Source organism: Carassius auratus, linkage group LG48F (assembly GCF_003368295.1).
Source record: "Carassius auratus strain Wakin linkage group LG48F, ASM336829v1, whole genome shotgun sequence".
Taxonomy (NCBI): domain Eukaryota; kingdom Metazoa; phylum Chordata; class Actinopteri; order Cypriniformes; family Cyprinidae; genus Carassius; species Carassius auratus.
This window is the reverse complement of record NC_039300.1, coordinates 3,442,944-3,470,575: the sequence shown is the minus strand read 5'-3', so window position 1 is coordinate 3,470,575 and position 27,632 is coordinate 3,442,944. Positions and strand designations below refer to the sequence as shown.

The 27,632-nt window shown below is 37.9% G+C and overlaps 1 protein-coding gene across 1 annotated transcript; it reads right to left on the bottom strand.

The window, feature by feature from the left end:
* Positions 1-5,906: 5,906 nt before the first annotated feature.
* Positions 5,907-26,836, bottom strand: atp6ap1a (ATPase H+ transporting accessory protein 1a). The gene is made up of 10 exons (XM_026241533.1): positions 26,666-26,836; positions 25,620-25,746; positions 24,087-24,161; positions 23,686-23,876; positions 22,754-22,794; positions 22,525-22,610; positions 18,299-18,561; positions 17,672-17,722; positions 17,337-17,574; positions 5,907-7,143 (listed from the first exon to the last, which is right to left on the bottom strand). The coding sequence occupies exons 1-10, from the start codon at positions 26,782-26,784 to the stop codon at positions 6,934-6,936; spliced, it is 1,401 nt and encodes a 466-aa protein (XP_026097318.1). The 5' UTR covers positions 26,785-26,836; the 3' UTR covers positions 5,907-6,933.
* Between the last annotated feature and the right edge of the window lie 796 nt (positions 26,837-27,632).

Here is a 27,632-nt window from a genome sequence, read left to right as displayed (position 1 = left end):
GGGTTTAATTTGTCTCTTTATGCACACATTTATTAAAAATATTTCCATATATAACAAAATAACACCAAACTGAGTAGACTTGGAATCCTAGCCCATACATTTTATACTTTTTTATTCTACCACAGACCTGCAAAGAAATAACTATTCCAGAAATATTACTGTAATCCACATCTGTCAGTCTGTTTAAGCAAAGTTACATTTGAGAGCCTGTGCATATTGTTCTCCAGCCTATCTGTCACATTTAACAAAATGCTACCATCCACTTATCTGTGAAAATAGAATAAAGCATTTGAGAATTTTGCTTTGTTTTGATTATTGAGCCATGCATTGAAACATTGAGAATAAGTTACATATGCACTCGTAAGATTACATACCCCTAGCTGATTATGCAAATATGTTAATAATTTTAACTTAATAAGAGGGATCATGAAAATTGTTATTTATATACACTATAGTTATTATAATGTTATTTTTATTTAGTACTGACTTGAATAAGGTACAGATGTTTATATACTCCACAAGACAAAATAACAATTGAATTCATAAAAAAATTACCCCGTTCAAAAGTTTACATACCTGTGAATCCTAATAATCTGTTCCATGACGATCCACGTTTTTTCTGTTGTTCAGCTCCAGCTCCTGCACATTTTTTGGTTTTCCAGCATCTTCTGCATATCTGATCCCTTTCCAGCAGTGACTGCATGATTCTCACACTGAGGACAACTGAGGGACTATTATAAAATATAACTATTATAAAAGGTGGAAACATTTACTGATGCTCAAGAAGGCAACACGATGCATTAAGAGCCAGGGGACATGAACTTTTGAACAGGATGATGATGTGTATTAAACAAATTTTGTATTAAACAAAAAATAACGATCACAATTTTCATGACCCCTCTTATTTAAGTGACAGTATTTATGAGGTGTGGTGTGTTCTTCTAATGGCTAAAACAAGACAATCACCCTGACCAAGACACTAAACCTCAGGTTACTCCAGGAGGATTTATCTTGTAAGAAGTGATCTGTTTGAAGTGTCCGCTACTGTATATGACTATAGGGACTTTTTTACTAATTAAGTGGCAAAAAGAAAAGAAAAACTCTGGCCTATTGAGTGTGTTTACTTTGGGTTATTCAGGCCTAATCTTATCAGAGAGCTCTTCTTTCACTACAGCCTAAGCTAGTCAAGTATAGTGGCTATAGTATAAGACACAAATAGTATCGTGACACAGAAGGGCTTGGGTTCTGGCAGCAGAGGCCCTGCTGCAGGGTAAATGGGTGACAACCTGGTGACATAGCAGCTAATAACAGTTTCTCCTTCATCAGAAATGGTCAGTGCGACACAGAACGGCAGCAGATATTGCTTCAGTGGTTGCTCTTTAAATCCCAGTTAAAACTGTAAGGAAAAACTGTAAGGTGAGGTGTTAAGATGCATAAAAGTGACAGAAGCTGAAAAGGTAGACTCACGAGCAAAGCTGATATAAAAGTATAGTTCACCCCAAAATAAAAGTTCTTTCCACATTCTTCTAAATATCTTCTATATCTTCTACTTGATGGGGAATAAATGATGACAGGTGTTTCAGTTTTGGGGCCCATCTCTTTAGCCATAATGAGTAGGTGACTAGAAGTAAAAAATTAACAAAGAAAGATTATAAAGCAAGTTTTGGCAGACTCTTGGGTGAGATGACTACCGGGATAAACATAAAATCCAAGATGCTACTGTTCAAATAGAAGAAGCCACACGTCAGTTTCATGAAGGTTAGCATCAGGAAGGTATCCAGGAGAAAATTAGGTAATCAGAAGAAAAACAGTTTCTATTCTGTGTGGTATAGAAAATGTTGATTATCAGCTATTTAATGTCAGTTTGCAGAGAGGAATTATGGCTATGGGAAATTATATATAAATCCTACTTCTGACATGGAAAGTGTACCGACTAAATAGGGTATGTATAAGGTTAAAATGAGCATAGCAAGGTTTGGTCATAATAACTGACTGATATAAGTAATGCTAACTTGTGTATCACAGCTCATTTTAGGTAGTTTGTGTGCCTCTTTTTTATTTCATTGGCGATCAAAGGGCTCCGCCTTGTGGCTGCTCAACCTCATTGTCACATATGTTTCCTCTTTATTGCAAGCTTGTCAAAAGAAAAAAAAAGAAAAGAAAATAAATAAAAATACGTTTTTAAGATTTATGATGACTCTTAATGTGAATGTGACTAAATGTAAAGGAGTAAGCTGGTAATAAAATTAAATAAATAGCATTCGTTGATGATCATCTTCTATATACATCTATAGTATGTTCTATTAATGTCTATATTAGAGCTTTTGTTTCCACACAAGAACTGGCAAATAAGTATCATTTTAATAGGAATTCATCTACATATTCAGTGTTCTGGTATGTATTTACAGAAGGATTTGTCTTCTTTGTACACTTTAAATTACATCGAATAAATAAGAACATTTATAAAGATTTGGACAGATGGGCTTTGCCTTTTTCCATCTCAAAAATATATCTAAATTACGGCCTATGCTCTCAATGTCAAATGCAGAAATGTTAATAGATGCATTTATGACCTCAAGGTTAGACTATTGTAATGCTTTATTGGGTGGTTGTTCTGCACGCTTGGTAAACAAACTACAGCTAGTCCAAAATGCAGCAGCAAGAGTTCTTACTAGAACCAGGAAGTATGACCATATTAGCCCGGTCCTGTCAACACTGCACTGGCTCCCTATCAAACATTGTATAGATTTTAAAATATTGCTTATTACTTATAAAGCCCTGTATGGTTTAGCACTTCAGTATTTGAATGAGCTCCTTTTACATTATAATCCTCTACGTCCGCTACGCTCTCAAAACTCAGGCAATTTGATAATACCTAGAATATCAAAATCAACTGCGGGCGGCAGATCCTTTTCCTATTTGACGCCTAAACTCTGGAATAACCTACCTAACATTGTTCGGGAGGCAGACACACTCTTGCAGTTTAAATCTAGATTAAAGACCCATCTCTTTAACCTGGCATACACATAACATACTAATATGCTTTTAATATCCAAATCCGTTAAAGGATTTTTAGGCAGCATTAATTAGGTAAACCGGAACCGGAAACACTTCCCATAACACCAGATGTACTTGCTACATCATTAGAAGAATGGCATCTACGCTAATATTTGTCTGTTTCTCTCTTGTTCCGAGGTCACCGTAGCCACCAGATCCAGTCTGTGTCCAGATCAGAGGGTCACTGCAGGCACCCGGATCCAGTACGTATCCAGACCAGATGGTGGATCAGCACCTAGAAAGGACCTCTACTGCCCTGAAAGACAGCGGAGACCAGGACAACTAGAGCCCTAGATACAGATCCCCTGTAAAGACCTTGTCTCAGAGGAGCACCAGGACAAGACCACAGGAAACAGATGATTCTTCTGCACAATCTGACTTTGCTGCAGCCTGGAATTGAACTACTGGTTTCGTCTGGTCAGAGGAGAACTGCCCCCCAACTGAGCCTGGTTTCTCCCAAGGTTTTTTTCTCCATTCTGTCACCGATGGAGTTTCGGTTCCTTGCCGCTGTCGCCTCTGGATTGCTTAGTTGGGGACACTTCATCTACAGCGATATCATTGACTTGATTGCAAATAAATGCACAGACACTATTTAAACTGAACAGAGATGACATCACTGAATTCAATGATGAACTGCCTTTAACTATCATTTTGCATTATTGAGACACTGTTTTCCAAATGAATGTTGTTCAGTTGCTTTGACGCAATGTATTTTATTTAAAGCGCTATATAAATAAAGATGACTTGACTTGACTTGACTTTGCTGGCCCTTGACAGAATAGGATCCATTAAGATGTTATTCAGATTACACAGGGTAACTTGGTTGTGTAAATGATTGTATTTTGTGCTGTTTTTCACACATAGACTAAAGGATATTTGAATTATATGGAAGACCTCCTCATTCCAAACAACCTTGCCTCCAGAACCACTGCTGTCGATCAATAAAAAAATAAAAATAACAAAAAAAAAAAAAAAAAACTTTTGCAAACTATTCCTAGGTTATTTGCTCAAAAAAAAAAATAAAGAAAAAAAACGTGGCAGTACAATTCTCTGGAATTCTCTAGGTCAAAAATAATCAAAATGTTTTGATATTTACCCTTTGGGAAGCTAAGATGGGGTTGTTTAGCTAGGGGCCTGTTCAATTGTACCTAAAAGCTTACAAAGCCTAAACAAAAACTAAGAACTGGCAAACACATGCAACAGTTAAGTGATTCTAAACAAGCATGCAAGGTTTTAGGGAGATCGGACCATAGCTGCCTCTAAATGTGACTTGGTAAATAATATGCACAATAATGTGTTTTTTCATATGTGCTTAAATGCCTTAAACCCTGGTAATCGGTATGTTTCACCTTGCAATTAGATCTATGCTATTGAAACTGTAACAGATTGGAAAAAGATACAGATTTTAAACACACCAGTACAGTCAGTTGCAGTTTGTCTACACCTGGTGATATACTGTATATCTATTACATAATCTGTTGGAGGTGGATAAATGCCTCCAGCTTCATAAAGAGGTACAGGGCTGTGATCAACACTATCCTCTAGCTTGTATGACCACATACAGTATATACAGCAGGGCCTGTACCTCTCATGGCATTAGCACCCTCTGAAAATGTTTATAAAACGCTCCAATAAACCATGTTGGAACTCACAAAGGGCGAACAGTTGCCCCAGTTTATAATCTATGTCCACTGCATTAGCAGACAAACCTTAAAGACACTTTTTACTGCATATTTATGATTTCATTGTCTGTATTTGCTTAGAAGCACTAACACATTAGCTGTTCATAGAAGCTCACACATTAGCTTTCTGTGCATAGAAGCTTCAACTTGACTTGTAAATAAAATGTCTAATACATTAAGAACTGTCTTTCTGTTTTGTAAATAAGTTTTAATTTCACATGTAAGAAGCATTCAAGAACAAGCTTCATGAGATTAGTTGGAAAAAAAATAAGTCTCATAAGAAAAGAAGCATTCGACTAATGATACATGAGGCAACTTTTTGAGCAATGTTACTGACAATGGGCATCCAGGTGAGACACAGGGCCCACAACCAATCTAAAATATCCAGATAGAAATGTGTTACCCATTCTCAATGGCAAAGTGCCAGAGCAACACTGCTCAAAAACAACTGCCTAGCAAAACTGCTCAAAAAGTTGCCCTGTGTATCATCAGCCTTGAATAATGTTATTAGTGTTTATGTTAAATTTAAACTGTTTAGACATGAGAACTCATTATGCCAGTGTAGCATGGGTTCTCCCAAGGCTTTTATTCTCCTGTTAAAAACAAAAACAAAACAAATATTATTTCCATGCCACTGTTCATCCTGTAGATTTCCTTATGCATGCATAGTTCTCTCAACTGAAAATAATCTTTGTGCATTTTTACACGATATCAACATGAACACAATTAAATGTAATCATAGCTGTCAAAGAAGCTGTAAAAGTAAAATCTGTAAAATCTGCACTGTGATATAGAGAAGGGCTATTTACAGATCAAATTGGATGAGAAGAGGTTATATTTTACAGCTGAATTCTTGACATTTAATAATTTTAATGTTTAGGTTTTTTTTTTTTTTTTTGGTTGAAATTTTGAAAAGTGAAGGTTATTGAGTATGTATGAAAATTTAGGCCATTGTAAAATAGCACATTAATATTTCTGAGCCCTCTGCCAGTTCTGAGCTATTCACTGTAGGTGTTGAATTCTGGCCCTTCTCAAGTGTCCTGTGCTGACTCTGAGACAGGTTAAAATATGATCAAATGTCTTGAAACCTAGACAATAACTATATTCATAACCACAAACTCAGCTAAAACTACATAATTCAGATTAATTACATTCTTTACCACAAGGTTATGTCTTAGTTAAGTTTATTAAACACTAGCACAATAAACACATTCAAGAGCATACACCTCCAAAACATGACAACAGATTACCTTTTATAAACCATGTGCCATTAACATAAAACAATATTTATGAGAGCTATTTGTGCAAACGATTCACTACAATAATAGTACATAAAGAAAAACATTATGTGAGAATGTTTGTGGTACTCTTTTTCCCTAATATTTAAATACAGCGCACAACATATTTTCCTTCAAAACAAAGTCGAAATGTCCATATTATGTGGTCAAAAAAACACGTCAATTCTCACAACAATACACAGAAACATCTATGGACACACACAAGACCACAGAACTATGTGTGAAACAGCAGAGAAACTGGATGCAAACATATATGCACACCACCAATAAATAATATTTCATTTTAATATTTCATTTTTTTATATTTAATTCACTTTTCATATTTACAGTTATAGCACGGAAAACATTAAGCTGTCTGTTAATAGGTATTTATCTTATATCATTCATTTGTAATGTAAAGTGTACAGGTCACATTAAATGGTGCCTCAGTTTGCAAATACAAAGTCCACAGAAGACTCAAGAATGAATCTCACAAAACTTGTCAAAGACATGCTTTAGGAAATCATATTTTGCATAAAAAGAAGGAACACTGTAAAGTGAAATGTTATTTAAATAGTCAAGTATTTATGCACTGCATCCATCCTATGCGCTTGAGTTAAAATGCTGTGTATCACAGTAATTTAGGGGAGATTTTGCTTCTAACAATAATGCCACAATGCAAAAAACAAAAAACAATCTTAACCATCCTAAAATGTATACTTCTTTATGCAAAATACATATTTCCTTTTTTCTTTCTTCTAATATGATCTGGACATGTTTATTACAGGAATGATTATCACAAAAAAAATCCAACGTCAACCCAATGACATGTTATAACAAGAAATTAATAACCAAATCAATAACCAAAGTAAACACTAGTGCTGCGAGAACAAGAAAGGAAACTTGCTCTGTGTCTTTTACTCCGTCTGGGGAACAGAGATGGCAGGACCCTTGGGGTCATCGAAGCGGTCCATAGTGCGCAGCTGCATGATCATGTGCAGGCCGTAGGTGAGAACCAGGACCATGAGAAGAGATGTGAGCAGCCCCATCCAGATACCAGGAGTGAAGAAACTAGCACAGTCACTGGCATAAGAGAAATCCTTCCCAGCCACATTAAAGCCCTGGATCTGTCACATGAAAGAGAGAGAGAGAGAGAGAGAGAGAGAGAGAAAGGTTCCTGCTTAAATGTTATAGGAGATTTAATATTTAATATCAAATGTATATTGTATATTTCAGTCCCTCCAGATTTTTTTTTTGTGATTGTTGCGGACAATAATCCTTGATATTGCGGCATGTTTTCTTTATAAATGCAATGGAATATGCGGGATATTTTAGCAATTTTATGCGATGAAATTGTATGAACCTGCAAAAACTGCATTTTGAAAAAGAGAAAAAAAGTTGATTCCCCCAACACCCTGTTTCTCACTAGGCTACTACCTTAATGTAAAGAGTAATTTCTTATTACTTCCTATGATAAGCAAGCATACTAAATCACAGAATAGTTAAGTTCTCGTTCTGTTTTATTTCAGACCTTAATTAACACATGGCTCAAACTCTGTAGCTTTACAAAAGGAATATTCAACAACTTCTCTAAAAATATATATATAAAATAAATAAAATAAATAAATAAATGTGTGCTTCCTGTTTTACAGAGGTAGCTATACAAAACAGACATCTCCTGGCAAATTAAGTGCTTCCAATGCAGAAAGTGCAATCTCTTACTGCAATGTAAATTATTTTACATACTACTAATATACTTACAACTGTAAGATTTTGGTACTGTTCTGTAACAAAAAAGTGCAATCTTACAACTGTAAAGTTGCATCAACTTCTGAATAAAACTACGACAGTCCCCTGTGAAAATGAAAACTATAACTGCGTAGACTCTTAACACTGTTAGTAGCCTAGTGAGAACAGGGTGTTGGGGAATCAACTTTTTTTTCTCTTTTTCATCAAACCGCAGTTTTCACAAGTTCCAGCAATATCATTTGCCCCCACTGTCATGTAACAAACAGGGAAACTACTTCGTGTTGTCTTTTGCGCTTATTTTTGTTGGCAAATGAGAATGATTTGCGTGCTTCAGGTTTCACCCTGGTTTCACAGCGGTGTTTGCAGATGATGTTCACGTCCGTAATTACGTCACTTCAAAATCTACCCATGGGGAAAAATAATGGCACTTTACTTGAGTGAAGTAAATGCAACATTTTTCAACTTTCTGCTAAGATATTTGCAACTTTCCTTGCAATGTGAATACAGGGATTATGAAATCATGCTTACCCTGCATATTTTACTTGCTGAAATCGGCAATTTATGTGGAGAAAGTGCATCGTATTTGAAAAAATACAACTGTTTTCTTAAAAGAACTGGAACCGTGAGCAATTTCTACGTTTCGGTTCCGAAAACGGTTCTGGTGCGACACGTGACCAAAGCGCTGTGAGCAGCCTTGCGCCGGTGTTCTGATGATTCGGCGTTTCCTGTAAAGGATGTCACAAACCAAATAACAGAACTGCCACACTGCCTCTTTAATTACTAAACACATTGATTCCAATGACACCTATTCCACAGAAGTACTGGGTCATTCCTGGTATGCGGTAACGTGTTGGCTACATAAGTGTTTGAAAAAACATTAAAAGCTCAGGGACTTAAAAAAAATAATAATTATTGGTAGATTGTTCAGACACTGGCCATGAAAATATTCCACCCTGTTAGGGACATATAGATAGTTATCACAACATGTTAATAATGTAAATGTTAAACAATAATGACCTTTTTTATATATTATTTTGATGGTCCCCTTAATCAATCAACAATAAGCAACTTTGCAACTACATGCCAACTAACTCTCATTAGTGTACTAGTATGCTCAAGAGTGTTGCACGGTAGAATAAGCTGATGTACTTGTTTAAACACTTATAGTCAGTCTATCTGTTGGTTGACCATCAAAATAAAGTTAGCATATATTTACAGTAGCAGACCTACTAATACTCTAATGACCACTAGATCAGTGGTTTTCAACCTGTGGGCCGCGGCCCCCTAGTGGTATTGCAGGGGGGCCGCCAATTATTATTAATAGAAATTGTAATATTGTTAATATAATAAAAAATGTCTGGTCAAAATCAAATAAATCATAATTTGATATATAATTAAATAATGAGAAATTAAATAATAAACTGTTACTATGCGTTCACTATTCGAGCTCGCTGATTGGTTTAATAACAACCCGCCAACTTAGACTATCTAAAATAGTTTTGATTCATACGTGCTGAAGCAGATTTAAAAATGGATAAATGGTTGACAACAGGATCGCTGAAAAGAAAAAATACAGACGTTTCTTCAGCAACAAGTAAGCATGACACTGAAAAGCCTCAAAATAAACCTAAACGAAGAAAATATAGTAGCGACTACCTAGCGCTGGGTTTCACATATGTTGGAGCAGAGAACGAGCAGCTACCGCTCTGTGTTGTGTGCTCAGAAATACTGTCAAATGAAGCTTTAAAACCAATCAAACTACGACGGCACTTGGAAACAAAGCATAGTGAATATGCATCCAAGCCTATAGAATTTTTTGAGAACAAACTTAAAGAGTACCAAAGCAGGAAAAAAACTCTTGAAACAGCGTTCTCTGGCAACGACAACAGTAAAGCAGTGGAGGCATCTTATCGTGTTGCAAAGCTCATTGCAAAGGCTGGAAAACCGCACACAATTGGTGAAACTTTGATTTTACCTGCTGCGAAAGAAATGGTTGGCGTGATGTGTGGAGAAAAGGCCCGCAAGCAGTTAAATCTGATTTCACTTTCAGATAATATAGTCGAGAGAAGAATCAATAAAATGGCAGATGATATAACTCAGAAGTTGGTCAAAAACATTCGAGAGAGTCCCTTTTATGATCTACAGTTGGATGAATCGACCGATATAGCAAACCTTTCCAACCTCCTTGCCTTTGTACGTTATGTACATAATGGAGAATTACAAGAAGATTTCCTTTTCTGTAAGCCGCTGCCGGCGCAATCAACTGGTCTAAATACGTGGGTCTGAGCACAGATGGAGTCTGCGTAAAAACAGCTGCGCCGCTCATGAGCTCTGTCCACTGCAGTTTACATCGGGAAGCGCTAGCTACCAAAAAGATGCCCACAGATCTCAGATGCGTCTTGGATGAGGCTGTTAAAATCGTCAATTTCATAAAGACTAGGCCCCTTCAGTCACGTCTGTTTCGACTACTCTGTGAAGAAATGGGAAGTGACCATGTTCAGCTTCTGTTACACACTGAGGTACGATGGCTTTCACGAGGCAGGGTGCTTACTCGTCTATTTGAATTATGCAACGAAGCACAGATTTTTTTATCGGACTCAAATTTTCCCCTTTCAGACCGCCTCAGTGATTCTGAGTGGCTTGAAAAATTGTCCTACCTTTCTGATATTTTCAATCACCTAAATGGTGTGAACTTAAGTCTTCAGGGCAAATCAGTGACAGAGTTTCAAGTCCAAAATAAAATCGAAGCCACAATAAAGAAACTGGACATTTGGGCCTGAAGAATTCGCAAATCAAACTCTGAATCGTTTGAAAATTTGTCACATCTTTTGACAGAAGAAGCCATGAGCCTACCCACCTTGGTTAAAAAGCTGATTGAGGAGCATCTCCAAGGACTGAAGAGCCAGTTGCGTGACTAATTTCCATCTCCAGATGCTCAGGTTGCCTGGATGGAAAATCCTTTTGCAAACTTGTGTGAGGGAGCCGTCACAAGTTTAAGTGCAAAAGAGCACGATAGCCTCATTGATATGTCTTGTGACAGTGCTTTAAAATTGACGTTTTCTCAAAAAACATTGACGGATTTCTGGATTCATACATTCTCCGAGTATCCTGATCTTTCTGACAAAGCTCTTAAATTTTTGATGCCATTTCCGACAACATACTTATGTGAAGCAGGATTTTCTGCATTGGTGGCACTCGAGACAAAATACCGGAATAAGCTTAACATCGAGCCTGATCTCCGCTTGCAACTTTCTTCCCTTCAGCCCGACATACAGCGCTTAGTAAATGCTAAACAACACCAACCTTCGCATTAGGTGAGTGACAAAGATTGTTGTTTATAGTTTCATGTCTAATTGTCTTGTAAACAAGTTGAGATTTTTTTTGTGCATGTTATCCATTTAGCTAAATTTATTTCATGGTTGTTGGTTTAAATTTATTTACATATTGCAGTTCCGTTTCCCTTTAATGTGTCTTTTTTTTTTTTTTTTTGCCTGCTCTCGATTTGCGCTTGTCACTCGAGTCTGACTCTAGTCTTGCTTTGTCCAGTGCTCCATTTCTCTGCCGGTTTTGACTGCTCATTTCAACCCAGCTCTGCCTGTTCCCTCTGACGGCTCTTCGGCTTGCTGACGTTCTACCCGCTGCCGACCTCTGCCTGGATTTGGTTTTCCCGTTTTCAACCAGCGCTGGTTGAAACCATGAGTTCCATCCTATGCATGGTGTCACAGACACATACATATCAGGGTGAGTCAGGCCTGTGTGGCAGCCCTGGCCCCTTGGACAAATTCCCATTGGATGGACCAGGTCGTGGCTATGGGGATGGCTTGAAGAATTACAGCTTTCATGGCAGACGCCTCCAACTCAGGTTTGAACTCGGCCACTGAACAAAGGTGGAAAAAGGGCTTCCACATCAACTGCCTGGAGATGTTAGCAGTATGTCAAGCCTGTCAGTTCTTTCAGCCAGTCCTAAAGGACACCATGTGCTAATCCAATCAGACAACATGTCTGAGGTGTCCTACATAAATCGCCAGGGAGGCCTCTCTTTGAAGCGTCTCTTTAGAGCACGCCAAGGAGCAGACATGTTATCAAGATGCAATGTCCCCTTAGGGGAGCGGACACTCCATCCACAAACAGTTCAGAGGATCTGGGAGATCTTCACCGCAGAAGACAACACTCACTGCCCAGTCTATTTCTTAAAAACCAAGGATGCATTGGCCCATGATTGGCCCAACCTCCTTTATGATTTCCCCCAATCACTCTGATCCCACAGGTAATCAAGCGAGTAGGGGAACAGAAACACAAGGTTCTCCTGGTGGCCCCCCTTTAGATGAACCAGCTGTGGTTATCAGTAGGGTTGGGTATCAATTGGGTTTTATACAATACCGATCCCATTTGGATACTTTTAAAATTGTACCGGTGCCTAAATGGTGCCTGAACCGATACTTCTATAAAAATAAACAAATAAATAAAGCCTAAAAAGAATAACATTAAAAGAACAAAGATTTTAAATACATTCATAGCTTTCACACACCCCTTGGATGCTCTAATTTCCCAAGTTGTGCTTCCCTTAATCTAAGCCTAATAAATGTATTTCACGATCTGGGCCATTATTTAATACAAAACCACACATAGGGCCCTATTTTAATGTTCTAAACGCAAATTATAAAGTGCGAATCCACTTTTTCTATTTAAAGACAGAAACACGGTTGGCGAGCCCGGGCACATGGTCTAAACAGGTTGTCCCTATTCTCTTAATGAGTAATGGGTGTTTTTTGGGTGTAACGTGCAATAAACCAATCAGAGTCTCATCTTCCATTCCCTTTAAGAGCCAGCTGCGCTCGTGCCATGATGGATTCGCTATTTACACGGCGGAATTTGGCAAGCGCAGAGACAGAACTCGTCTCCGAGATGAAACGGAGCTGCTTGTGTGCAAGCAAATAGATAGCTTAATTCTGACATATGCGATGACTATCCATTATGACACATAGGCATTTTTATATTTAATTAGCCATCAAAAAATTCTTATGCATTGCAATCCTTTATTTTTTTATATTTGGCATGTTTGTGTGCTGCTGTGCCTGTGTTTAATAAACAACGCGTTGTGGACCCGCCTATACTAACACGCTCTTTAGACCAGGTTTGAGTTGGTCTATGCCGCAGTATATTTTCAGCAATAGCATTGCGCCAGCAATGCGCCTGAACACACCTGTTTCTTAGACCAGCACGCCCATGGGCCCACAAATGGGCGCAAATGCATCTACTGTATCTCTGTCAATCACTCTGATATTTTAGTTAAAATGAGTGATGTCTGTCCCTGTCTTTAATCAGTTCTGTGAATGACTGTATGGTCATTCTTTATCAAGTAGCTACAATGTTGTTTGTAAAGTACAGTCTTAGGTACATTAGTATTTTCACCCCAAAAAAGGGTTTTAAGCCAATTATTTGCTTTAGTATGAAACATCAGAAACATCAGTTAACATTTCCAAACATTAATTTTGACATTAATTTGAATAATAATCTAGTGAGATTGCTGAATGCACAAGCAGTCTGAAAACAGTCCTCCTAAGACTAAGACTTTTACACAGTAGTGTATGTATAAAGTATAACTATAATTAAATTAAGTATATTTAAATAAGTACAATTAAAGTATGCGTCATATGTGTTAAGGGCTAGATTATCGCTGGAGGAAACAGCAGTGGTGTGATGAGCAGTGAACGGAGCGAAAACTTTACAGTAGATGAGAAACCGATTGCTCCCTCGTAACCTTTTGTAAGCTGTATTTATGACTAAGAACTGCACAGATAAAGATATTCTAACAATCTATCGATAAACACACACCTTGTGTCCTCTGTTTCTGTTTGGGTCTGACGGGTCAGCAGCCATTTTCATATGAAATTTAAGGGGACTGAATCTGAGGCGATCGCAAATTTTTGTACAGTTTATGGAGCTAAATGCTATAGCCCCACTAAAAAAGACCAGCGACACTAATGCTTCTACTGTAAATTTCGGAGAACATTAGCACAGCGTGATTGTACTGTTCCGATATGCGTCTAGCAAGACGCAATACGACTGTAGCATCGAAATGTAACCTTGGTTCCCTGAGATACGGGAATGTGTACTGCGTTCCTAGCCACGCTATGTAGCTGCACCATTCAGTCGTCGCTCCAGTCGAAGTAACCTGAGAATCCTGTGGCAAACGCCCGCTTATATAGCTAGAGTGCCCCTCCATTCTGGCGGGCTTTGGAAGCCTTGGTGGACTTGGTGAGCCACTGGCCATGCAGTTTCACTGCGTCAATGAAAAATGCTTCAGTTCAGGAGAAAAAAGGCTCTTTCCCATATGCATCTAGTAAGACGCAGTACTTGTTCCCGTATCAAGTAACCGAATAAAATGAATAGAAAGTTTCAGATAAATGCTGTTCTTCTGAACTTTCTATTCACTAAAGAAACCTAAATAAATTCTACTCTGCTGTTTTCAACATAATAATAATAATAATAATAACAAATGTTTTTGAGCAACAAATTAGCATATTAGAAAGATTTCTGAATGATCATGTGACTGAAGTAATGATGCTAATAATTCAGCTTTGAAATCACAGGGATATATTAGAAATCTCTTTGTCCAAAAACGTTTGACTGGTAGTGTAGTATAAAATGTATAACAATGAATGTAAAGTATTGAATATTTAATCTACTACTGTATATTAATGTTTAGGTAATATTTAATGTACTGCTTGTATGCAATGTAAATAGGATACTTTAACTTTTAACTGCACATTGGTAAGGAATTTGTTGTTTTAATTTTGGTTATTGTGTGCAAAGCACACTCCAGACTCTCCATGGCTTACTACTTCCCTGTCATGATTACTGGATAATAATAATAATAATATATAATAATTTTATATACAGTGGACTGCACTCACAAAGGGCAATTTCTAGTCCATAATTATTTTTTAACCCGAGCGTAACAAGAAAATACTTAATTTAATATAGAAAATGTGGTAACACTTTAGAATACTGTTTCTTACTTACTACATAACTAATAAGGAATTATTGAAGAACTAACAGGTGATTATTCATCAACACTTAACTCACTACTGTTAACTACTAAGAAAGATGTGTTAATTAATCAGTATTAGGGGTGTAACGATACGCGTATTCGTATTGAACCGTTCGGTACGACGCTTTCGGTTCGGTACGCGGTACGCATTATGTATACCGAACGGTTCGTTGGAGTAATTAATTATATTTGGAAAAAAAAAAAAAAAAGAGAGAGATAGAAATATAATGATATGCGTTCAACAAGGTAGCCCAATAACCCAAACAACGTAACAGGCAACGCCCCTGACACTCCCGAAGAAGAAAAAAACACCATCTTATATGTTTATGTTAGGCTACTCAGCAGGCGCTCGCTCACTCAGTACGCGCTGAAGGCTCGTTGCAAAATAGCCAATGCGTTTAACAGACTAGAAATGAGAAGATCCTCCAATAACCAACAGGTCTGGTGTTTGGGTGCACTTTGGATTCCCTTTAAGCTATAATGGTGATGGCAAGAGAGTGGTGGATAAAAAAACAACGGTATGTCGCATCTGCAACATGACAGGGTACACCAGCGGGAATACAAAAAAAAAAAAAAAAAAAAAAAAAAAAAAAAAAAAAAACACCAGCGGGAATATCTGGGATATATGCGTCAGTACTATCTGGGAAAAGACGAAAAAAAGGAGAAACATGCACGCAGCAAACTATCCCTGCAGCATTTAGACACTATAGCTTACAGGGAATCCAACCCAAACACCAGACCTGTTGGTTATTTTAGGATCTTATATTTCTGGTCTGTTAAATGCATTAGACATTTTGCAACGAGCCTTCAGCGCGTGCTGAGTGAGCGAGCGCCTTAGGGGCCGTTCACATATCGCTCCTAAAAACGCGTGGAAAACGCTAAGCACGTCTTTCTCCTCCTTTCCAAAGCGCTCGGGCAGAAGCGCTCATGAGGCGTCTGTCTTTGCTAAGCAACAATGACGTGCTCTCTCCATGAGACGCGGAAATTTCAGCGAAGGATAAATGGATTTGCAGCTCTAAAAATCGCTTGCAGTAGCTCTGCTACTAAATTTATTTCAAAATTGCAATCCATATACAACTATGATCAGCTGTTCCTTCATCTTGGCTGAGCTCTCAACCTTGTTACGGGAAAGGATGAAGCTGATTGGTTGGTTCTTGTCACATGACCCGCGGTGCGCTTGCGGCATTCTGAAAAGTTGAGATGTTTTTACATTTTGCTGTATCTAAAACGTATCGAACCGAACCGAACCGAACCGTGACATCAGTGTATCGTATCGAACCGAACCGTGAATTTTGTGAACCGTTACACCCCTAATCAGTATGTAATATAATTTTATGATTATGTTAAGTAACTGTTAGCTAATCAATAACTAATGTATTCTGTCATACCTCCTGAAGAACTACTATTGATTATCTACTAGTTAGGGTTCAAGAAAAATAACTATGAAGTAACTACTAATGAACAGTTTTACACAATTACATTGAATTGTGACCCTTTCATATAAATGTTATTAGCAATAATAGTAGTAGTAGTAGTATGAAAATGCAATCTTAATAAATGCAATAAATTTATAACCCATTAATAATTAATAAAGAATTATCAGATAAATCCTGAAGAATTACTTAGAATCTGAAACAGTATTCTAAAGTGAAAACATAGGGAACCCATTAGTAATTAATAAAGAATTATCAGATAATTTTGCAGGACTTACAGAATTCCTAAGTGAACCTATTAGTAAATAATAATAAACTACATAATTTTGAAAAAAAACTATAAAAGTAATCATAAACTTTGTAAAATACTCTCATCGTTTTATTTCAGATGAGAACATTTCTTAATACAGCATATTTTATTCCATTTTAACATGTATACTGCCCACATTTTAACTAATTTAACACACATTTCATAATCAAAAGTTAAACATTTACAAGCAAACTAAATCCATATTTCATTTCCATTATAGGCTAATAAGTGGGCTGTAACAAAGTTGCTACTTTAGTAGTCCTTTGTACTTGTCCTTTTACTCAAGTAATTTAGAAAATGAATAGGCCTACTTATAATTTTAATGGAGTAATATTTTATTGGGGTATCTGTACTTTTACTCAAGTACTTGATATGTGGGACACACCCTGATTATTATAGTGATTATTTGCATATTACTGTTCAGTAGTAGTTATTTCATAGTTATTTTTCTTGAACCTTAACTAGTAGATAATTAATAGTAGTTATTCAGGAGATATCACAGAATATATTAGTTACTGATTAGCTAACTGTTACTTAACACAACCATAAAATTATATTAAATACTGATTAGTTAACACATCTTTCTTAGTAGTTAACAGTAGTGAGTTAAATGTTAATGAATAATCACCTGTTAGTTCTTCAATAATTCCTTATTAGTTATGTAGTAAGTAAGAAACAGTATTCTAAAGTGTTACCGAAAATGTTTATTATAGACTTTAAACCATGGAAACCATGAAGTCTGGTTGTCTTTGGTTTCATTGTCTCAGAACTTACCTGGAAGTCATGGAATAAGATCTGCCAGTCATTGGCATTGTCCTTGTCTGAGTGGGGTGACAGCTGAGGGTAGCGAGAACTGCTCACAGACTCACAGCGGTATGAGTACTCGGATGGGGCATAGATGTAACGGCTGCCATTGAACGTGGCATTTTTCCCATCATATTCCAGATGAACCAGATCCATGGTGAACCAGTGGCGTGCAGAAACTTTATAGTGACGGCGGTTCATTACAAAACTGAGGAGAATACAGAACACAGTTCAATCCCAACACAGAGATATAGTACACTGAGATTGTGTGTATGTGTGTGTAAATGCGATAATTAAACACTTACATGAGCTTAAAAGAACTGTAACTCAGGACATCTTTGTAGTTCAAAACCAACCTGTATTTCAAGAGAAAATTGTGGTTCATGAACTGCCAACATATACATTTAAATGTTAATAGCATAGTATTTTAATTGTCTACTACACTGTTGTCTTGTCATGCTGCCTATACCGAGCACATAAAAAAGGGCAACTTTCAAATCTGTTTGTCCTTTGGTCATGAGTTTTGCAGGTCCATGGAGAATAGGAAAGACAGAAAGATCTGAATCTGAATAATCATCAGCGTCAAAAGGTCTGAAATAATTTGTGATTACAAAACTTAAAAAATATACATACATATATACATATATATATATATATATATATATATATATATATATATATATATATATATATATATATATATATAACTTTTCATTAAGTTTTCAGGTCATACTCATGATTACGGATATTAACCTGGTTTTACTACAACCCCCACCCACCCCCCCACTCTCAAAAAGGGATGATAAAGGGTCATGATGATGATAATAAATAACCTAAAACTAAAATTATAAGTGGATTTAAGGGGAAAAATTTAATCCTGAAAAAAATGTCCCCTTCAACAAAAACCTCACATGCAGTTTAGCACTGTTTACCGGGAGTGAGTCTCATTGCAGGATGATCCAGACAGGTTGGGTTCCACACCTTCACCAAAGGTGTTGGGGGCAAGGTCATGCCTCTCCCACTTTCCTGAGCGATACTGGCTGACCACTAGCTTCTCCGCCCACAAGAGGATGCAGGTGGAGCCCTTCTCCTTAAACTCCAAAGGCGGCTTTGGAGCAGTAGTTTGCTCACGACGGGACTGCAGTAGGGATCGTGACCAGACTGAGTGCACAGCCGGAGATGCCTCCTCTAACACCTGAGACAAACACAAGCCACCATAAATATACTGTGCTCACATTAAACTCCTACATTGGTTTGATATAATTACACAACCTTCCATTAAAAATGTAAAGCATGGGGCAACCTGCCTAGTTAATATATTAAAAGTTGCACCTGTAAAAACTTATTTGGTAGTCTTGTGTTGACATCATGAAAATCTTCTCTTTTGAATTCGAAACTGTCCATTTTACATGGGCACATTTTCGAAGGTGACTCATTCAACCAGATATTACAGTGGGAACTATTCCTTTTAAATTATTAGTTTTACTGGTTTTAGCTTTTTGTACCCTTAGGAAGTCGGTTTCTTGACCTTACATATGGGGAAACCCTTTTCCCCATACAAGTGCTGTTGGGCATCAAAATTCCTCAGAATCATTCTTCTTCAGTTGGAACCTGATTCTGCCATTGACCTGCGCGACTAGTGTGGACATTGCAGAAAGTGATCCCCTCTTGCGTTTCGGGGGAAGTACCATTATTTTCGAAGATGTCTCTTTGCCGCATGTGTGGCGGGCCTGTCGACTTTCTTGATGCACATGAGGATTGTGTGCTGTGTCTGGGCCATGCCCATGATGAAGTGGCAATGGAAGGAACAGATTGCAGAGCCTGCGAGAAATTCCCAATCAAGATCCTTAATGCCAGGTTGCCCACAACCCCCTAGCACACTGGAGCCCTCACTCATCTTTAATGTCTCTTTAACTCATGTTAATGAGAGTTCCCAATCTCCAGTAAAAGTGCAGGAAAATATTTTGTTAGGCTGTTGAGAGGACGATTTCATTAGTGTCCAATTTCAATTGACGTGGAGGCTGCAGCAGATTTGGAGTTGGAATGGGCAGCCCCTGAACAGCCATCTAAATGTTGGATGGACAGGTCTTTCCTTGGCACAAGGAATCCCACTTTCTTCCCTGAGCTCCATGAGGAGCTCGCTGATTCAAAGCGCTCCCCTCACTCAGTCCGTCCTCATGCACAAGGAGCATGACGGGCAGCATTGTGAGGCTTTGGACAGCTGTTCCCGTCTTCTGAATTTTTCGATAACCCAGGGCAAAGCCTAATCCAATCAGCAGTATATCTGTTATCATGGTTCCAAATAGGTAGATGTCTTCAATGTCCTCCACGGAAAGAGACGCCAGACACACGACCCGCCAATTTGCTCACGTGTCCATCGTGTAGCCAGCTGCGAATGATCCGGCAGGGCAGTCATGTTCCCCTGAACCCAATCTCCTCATCGAGAAGATGTTGTCAACTGCATTGAGAGACCAATTAATCAAATCCATGTTTCAGTTCACACAATACTCTGGCCTTGTTTGTGCAAAGAAAAGTGGTTCCTCTGAAAATATTTCAAAGACTGCTTGGTCTAATGGCAACTGCAGCCTCCATCTGCCAGCTTGGCTTGCTGCATATGAGGCCGTTGCAACTACAGTTACAGAACCGAGTCCCACCGCATTATTCGAGAGAGGGGATGAAGCATCTTGTCATACCGTGTTCATGTCTTGAGGCTCTGACACTCACACAGGTTCAGCACAGCTATATACGAACAGGGTACGGCAATGGGCATGGTAGTCCGGATAGTAGACGGATAGTAGTGACAATGGATGCCTCACTTTCCAGGCTAGAGAGCCCTCTGCAACAGCCGCCAAACATCCCTTGAATGGCAGAGAAGCGCTGGCATATCTATTGCTTAGTGATGGAAGCTGTTCGTCTGGCGCTGGAGAATTATCTTGCGTTTGTGAAAGACCACCATGTTCTGATTCGCATACATCAATCGCCGGGGAGAAATGCACTTGTGCGCATTGCATGGATTGGCAAGACACCTGCTCTTGTGGGGATATCTGGTATTCTTTAGATTCAAGAAGTTCATGTACAGGGTTGTCTGAACCACTGAAAGTGGTCAAGAGTCATTGTTCACGGAGAATGGAGATTAAACCCCCAAACAGTGAAGTTGATTTGGAGTCTCTTTGGTGAAGCAGAGATAGACATTTTTGCATCAGAAGAGAATGCCCAATGTCCGATATACTTCTCGCTGATGACGGCTCCCCTGAAAGGGGACGTGCTGACGTTCTGATGTTCCCGCATCAAGGTCTAGATGCTGGCAGTTCTCCCTCTATACTGAAAGTTTATGTGCCCACTATCACTGCCTCTCATAAAATGCTGGAGGGCCGCTCAGTCCGCAAGTACCCATTAATATTGTGCTTTGTGGCTGAATCTTTCCTGGCCTAGCCAAATACCAGTATGGGACTTATCACTAGTGCTCACAGTGCTGTCTGATCTGCCGTTTAAACCAGCTGAGTCTAGTGACATGAAAGAGCTATCATTTAAGACGGTGCTGCCTCTCAAGCTAGCATGTGGAAAACGAGTGGGTGATTTACAGGCTCTATCAATCAATAGTGCTTTTATGCAGTTTGGCCCAAACGATTGTATGGTCAGACTCACGCCCAGACTCAGCTACACACCTAAAGTGCTCTCAACCCCGTTCAGGGCCCAGGTTATCACTATACAAGAGTTCTGCTCTTCCGAGCCAAACACCAATTCAGTCTCACAGGAGTATGCTCTGTGCCTCGTGCTTGCACTGCATGCTTATGTAAAAAGGAACTAGCCAGTTTCGAATTTCGGAACAGCTTTTCATCTGTTTCGCGGGCACTAGGAAGGGTGGCCCGCTGTCAAAACAGAGGCTGTCACACTGGACTGTAGAAGCTGTGTGCCTAGCTTTTGATTCCAAGGGACTCGATTGCCCGATAGGAGTGCAAGCCCACTCCACTATGTGTTTGGCATCCTCATGGGCCTAGGCTAAAGGTATATCTATTCAGGACATTTGATTCGCGGCGGGCTGGTCATCTGACAGCACTTTTTGGAATTTTTTGAACTTGGATGTTCCCTCGTTTGCACCACACGTTCTGCGAGTGCAGGATGAGAAGGCTGACCAGCCATTGGACGACTAAATCGCCTTAGGACACACCCAGCCTGATGCGTGCTTTAACATATGGTTTCAACTAGGTCATCTAAGCGAGATGGTTCAGCATCATGTTTGTTCTCTTGCAACTGTAAAGTAATTTACTTAGTGAAACAAGCATACATCCAGAAGTGTCCCTATTTATCTATGCCCGCTTATTCAGACCTGCAGTGTTTTCAAGCACCAACTTATTTTGCTGCCTTATTCCCATCACACCAGTTTAATGCAGTCAAAAACTGCATCTGAGTGTTCAGCCAGGTCCCATACCAGACGCTGAATTGTCTTGCAATTGCCTCAGTGCCTAGCCCTCTGCAGCACAATTTTTCACACGGCAGGGTTTTATACGTACCCCATACATAATGTCGAGAAACCAACTCGATAAGGAAATGTCTCCAGTTACTCATGTAACCTTAGTTCCCTGAGAGGAAGGAACGAGACATTACGTAGATTGCCGAGTGAAAAAAAAATGTTTCTATCCTCAATAGTTCTCGTTCAGTAGAAAGATACTGAGGAATTTGTGGCTGAGCCAGTCAAGGTGAATGCTCAGACGCCATTGGCTATTGCAAAGCAATAGAGTCATTCAATCAGGCTTCAGCATTTTGAGGAAAAGGGTTTCCCCATACGTAAGGGAACATTTGCCCATACGTAATGCCTCGTTCCCTCCTCTCATGGTTACACAAGTATCCATAGATGCTTTCTACATAATGTTACATGTAAAGCTTTAAATATAATAAATGCTTCAAATAAAAAATACAAAATCATCAACTGAGAAAATGTAATGTACATGAAATATAATTAATTAAATGAAAGAATTTGCTCAATATACGTTATTTAGCACATAAACCATTTTCGGTTGAATTTCCAGTAAAATTTAAATCACTTCAAAGTATATATTTACACTCATATAAAATCACTCATATTTCAAATATGGTTTGATTTTAGTCAATACATGAAGGTAAGTAACATTCATACAGGACAATTGCAGAAAAGTCTTACCCTTGAGGGCCAAAGTGCAGTAAACACTGCAGTATACGGCACAGACTGAGCTTTCATGATGCTCAGCACCTGACCAATCACCTCATCTACAACACACAACATAATGGCATACTTTTGCAGGAAAAAACTTCATTGTATTAGTATCTTGGCTTGTTTTGCAATAATAATAATTATTATAGTTATAGCACAAGGTATGTAATACTTGGAGAGGTTTGAATAAGACACCTACCATTTCCGCTAAGCACTTCTTTAGTAGACATCATATCAGCCCTGCAAGAAAAAGACATCCTACAGTCCTCATAAGATCTCATAAGAGTTCCTTTTCAGGTTTTAAGAAGATCCCAGAAGTAAGGGATTTTCATCCATTCACCCTTTTTTACTTTGTGTTTTCAAATTTAATGAGATTTTATACAAAGAAATGCTCACCCGACAAATGGAAAACAATGGTTGTGATCAATTGCATACTATACTATCATCACTTTAAATTTCTGTCACATGGTGAAGAAAGTATTAAAAGAAGACCTTTTCTAATTTTTCAGCACTGCCTCTCTCATCCTGTTTACTATGTGGATTTCAAAAGACACTTTATCTCTTTTTCTATTATTCACTCACTATATCCAAGCTAATAATCCATGGTAACATACTGTACACACAGTTAATGGTTTTATTATATTTTTGCATTAATTATTATTTTGTGCATTTAATCTCATGAATGCTGTAATAATTTTTTGACAATGCATATCCTATTGCCTTAAAATACACTTAGATCCCATAAATGTTTCACATGGTTTGCTCTTTTATCTGTGTTTATTTGCATCACTGGTTGCAGAATGTGTTAACAGATGAAAAAACTAGTTATATCTTCTTCATGCATTTCAGCATTTACAGCATGAGTTTAAAGCATACATTTTTTAAAAAATAAACTATGTAAATAAATATGCAAATAAATATGTAAAAGAACCATAGTTTTTGGAGAAGATAACTGGATGGCACTCACTGAACTGCATTATTAAGGTAATGTGACAATGCCGCATAGTACAATTTGAAACAATATCAAATAGCATAATGTTTTAGTTCATATATTATATAAAGAAATCTGTAGTCAGTGTACAGTATTTATTTCATTCTTAACTCCAGACAGTGTCGAAGAGATTTGATTACCCGCCGCTGTAAGGGAGGCGGAAGACCAGCAAGGCAGCAAGAGAAGCATTGAGGCGGAGTTGAGCAAGCGTGTCTGGATTCATGTAGAGAGGAGCCGCATCAATCTGATTCTGGAGGAGTGTAGAAACCAAAGCAGTGGCAGACGATGATACTGATGGCAACCAAAAGGAAGAGGAGGAGAGTAGAGCCGCCTGTGAACATGCCACAGTCATGCATCAACAAAACCTGAGAGCTGCTTTTTAATAATTGAGTAACAAGCACAAGTGATTTCATCTGATATAACTAAAAAAAAAAATTAATCTCAGTTAATACCAACTAACAACTTTAAGTCAACTAAAGTCAAAAACATAAGAAGTAATAAATGTCATAAGTAGTGACAGGTGGAAAAGGCATCAACATACCTCAAGATTTTGGAAGACACTATCCTGTTTGTTTCCAAAGACTCCTCCATACAATGTGAAGTCATCGACACTCAACTGAATGAAACACACAAAGTTCAACCCATATGATTAGCACTACCTCAACTAGCAATTCAGATTGTTTGAGTAGTCACTGAGCTATATATGACTGGATCGCTCATCGCGTACTAAACTGCAAACAGGCAGTGAAGCCACCAGAAGTGCTCGAATCGCCATTTTACTAATCCCTACCTGCAGAGAGCACCACTGAGTCACGTGCAAAGCGCTGACCAAAAAATCTAACGATTTTAAGCAAATCAGACAAACAGGATTAGTTTTTATGTTATCTTCATGTAAATTAATGTTTACTTCAGATGTTATCTGCAGTGTTTACGGTCTTTTTGGGCAGGATAAGCAATAAATTAAAATAGTTTAGGTGGCTGTGTCTGCTGCGCACTGCCAACACAGGGAACTTGATCCAACACAAAATATAGCTTATTTCTTTATGAACATAAACCGTACTGTATATAGTAAGACATTTCTCAGGATAAATTATGATGTGTATATTTTTAATGTCCTGATTGAGCAAAATCTATTTCAGACTCTCCAAGATCGCAAAAATGTATATTAACGTTACCACTGTTTAAATCATTAACTGCTTCAAAATGAATGCTTTTAACAAAAGCATTAATATATATATGTGTGTGTGTATATATATATATATATAAATATATATATATATATATATATATATATATATATATATATATATATATATATATATATATATATATATATATATATAATTTGAGGTCATGTTCGTCTTATGTTTATCATGTTCATGATGTTCGCTACTGTAATGAACGTAGCTTTTTTCTAAGTAGGGGAAATTGCCTAGGGTGTTTGCATTGTAAGAATGTACAGAGATACTTCAGATTTAAAACGCTGACTTGGTTTTCTCATTAAAATCATACAATTTTCTATTAATTCATTAGAATGTTTTCACACACTATGGATTACCAATACGGCGGCACGGTGACTTCACTTTCATGACATCTTGAGCAATCTAGTTATAGATCAGTGGTAGTAATCCATTTAGAAATATGTATCTATTAGTGATTGTGAAATTATTGTATCTCTCTCTCGATGTCTGTCTCTATGGCCTCATTCACAACTAGTATCAATGTGTTCTGTAATGTGAGCTAATCACAAACAAGACTTATTTTTTCTTGTTTTACTTTCTTCCTTATGTTTTTATTTAATTTTGTCTTTTATCAACAGGCGGCACACTGACACATTGCAGATATATGTATGCAAAATGTGTCAAGAAATGTATTATATATACGTATATTTATATATATTACTGCCAACCTGAGGTTCAATTCCTATAGTCATCCAATACTGTTGGAGCGACAAAACAGTAATGTTGTGCAGCAAAAAGCAGTTTAGATGCACAAATCAGGAAATTATTTCCTATTGGCACACTAAATCAAACCATATAAATCTGTTTTCTTGTGTTCTGAATATAGTGCATACTTTATCCTGCAGGAAGAGCAGAAGATTATGTGGTGTAGTGCTCAGTGCTGTGTTCAGGTGTGACTCCAGCTCCTCCACAGACACAGTGTGACCCGCTGAAGGAGCATCCACAGGAGACAAAGCAAACCTTCACACAAGACATTATAAGACACAGGTTTAGAAATACACATTTGTGAAATTAAATAAGCTCTCCAATGATGTATGGTTTGTTAGGATAAAACAATATTTGGCAAAAAAAAAATCAAAATATTGAGAAAATCGCCTTTAAAGTTTTCCAAATTAAGTCCTTAGCAATGAATATTATTAATCAAACCTTAAGTTTTTATATATTTACACTTGGAGATTTACAAAATATCTTAATGAAACATGATCGTTACTTAATATCCTAATGATTTTTGGCATCGATCATTTTGACCCATGCAATGTACTTGTGGTTATTGCTACAGTGACGGTGCTACACCGGGACTGGGTGGGGGGTTGGAGGGGTTTAGCTCCGTCAGAATTTTTAATAGCCCCGGTTTAGCCCCATTTCTTTGTGAAGTAACTCTGACATCATCAATATAATTTATTTTCTTATTTATTTCCCCCCATCTTTAACACCGGTAGAGAAAGCCTGCAAATATACCCGTGCTACTTATGACTGGTTTTGTGCTCCAGGGTCAAATATCATGATCATAATGACAAAACCACACAATGAACATCAGAAGTGTAACTCTGACACAACACAAAAACCGGATTAACGCAGATTCTAGTAACTGTGTAACGTTAGACATCCATGACGGCCGAAATGCTGCCTTGACAGTTTACTAGCTTTAAGACAGCCATCACCGCTCAACAATGCACACTGAAGCGTGTAGATACATATAGTGTTCGATTACTAAACGTGTGTTGTTTATCAGAGAATATAACACTTTAAAGCTCATATAGAAGTGTTTACACGGGTTTTCAGTACTGGACAGCGACCGTGTCATCCAGCTAGCAAACCGCCAAAGCTAACTCTCGCCATTCAGCCTCCCTAACTACATTCATATACTGTCGGTCTTTACCCATCGCTCGCCCATGCGACCAGAGGGACTTGTTCATCGCTTTTCGCTGCTGCGATCACACACAGAAGAAAAAGCGAAATCATCGCTGTGTTACCGGAGACCGTCCTCAAAGCAGCCATCTTCCGAGCAGATTAGGCGTGACGTCATAACCGGCCATCTCCAGCGTGATTGATCAATGACGTATAAAGCTTATAAATGTACCAAAACAGGACTAGCCTACATTCATTGGCTAATAAGAGACCTCTCTTTAAGGGATACAGTTTTAATTACTAAGGGATAGGGTATTTCTAGTTGAACACATCTAGTTTTGCAGCAATGGCTTTACATCTTGATTAGATCATTACATAACAAGACACATTTTCATGAATACATATGAATGGTGGCTTAAATGTTTTGGACTATGCTACAATAAATAATACATGTAAAGTTCCTGTGGCTCAGTGATAACGTTGCGTTAGCAAGGTCATGGGTTCAATTCCCTATGAACATATGTACATACTGATAAAAACTGTATAGTCTGAATGTACTGTATGTTGCTTTAGATAAAAGTGTCTGCTAAATGCATAAAATATGAGGTTAACTGGCTTAAAAAAAAAAAATTCTAATTCCAATTGGTGTTTTACACCCTCCCATATTCTATCAAAATTTGATGGTATTTTATTTTTTTTTCTTAGCTGTAATTATGCTATTGATAAAATAGCTGGAAAACTAGCTGAATTTCACTGCCGGGCCTTTTTATCATGGTCTTTGAGCAACAAGCAGTTTTTCACCTCATAGATACTATATGAAGAACTATGAGGAAATATAGGCTTTATCTGAAACACTGCTTTGACAATATTAGTGGATCAGTTATAAAATTTTAATGGTTATCTTTTTACTTATGGTGAGTATGGCACATTATAAGATTCCCGTCACACCAGGGGACTATGCCAAAGCTTTGGGGGCTATTTCTTCTGAAGTTTGTATG

Bases quoted from the DNA above. Each gene is read 5' to 3' on its own strand.
- atp6ap1a (XM_026241533.1), bottom strand. From the start codon at position 26,784: ATGGCTGCTTTGAGGACGGTCTCCGGTAACACAGCGATGATTTCGCTT. The intron at 18,562-22,524 runs GTAAGACTTTTC...TGTTTGTCTCAG, and splicing joins CTGCACTTTGGCCCTCAAGG to GTGTTAGAGGAGGCATCTCC. The intron at 7,144-17,336 runs GTAAGTTCTGAG...TTCATGTGACAG, and splicing joins TCTTATTCCATGACTTCCAG to ATCCAGGGCTTTAATGTGGC.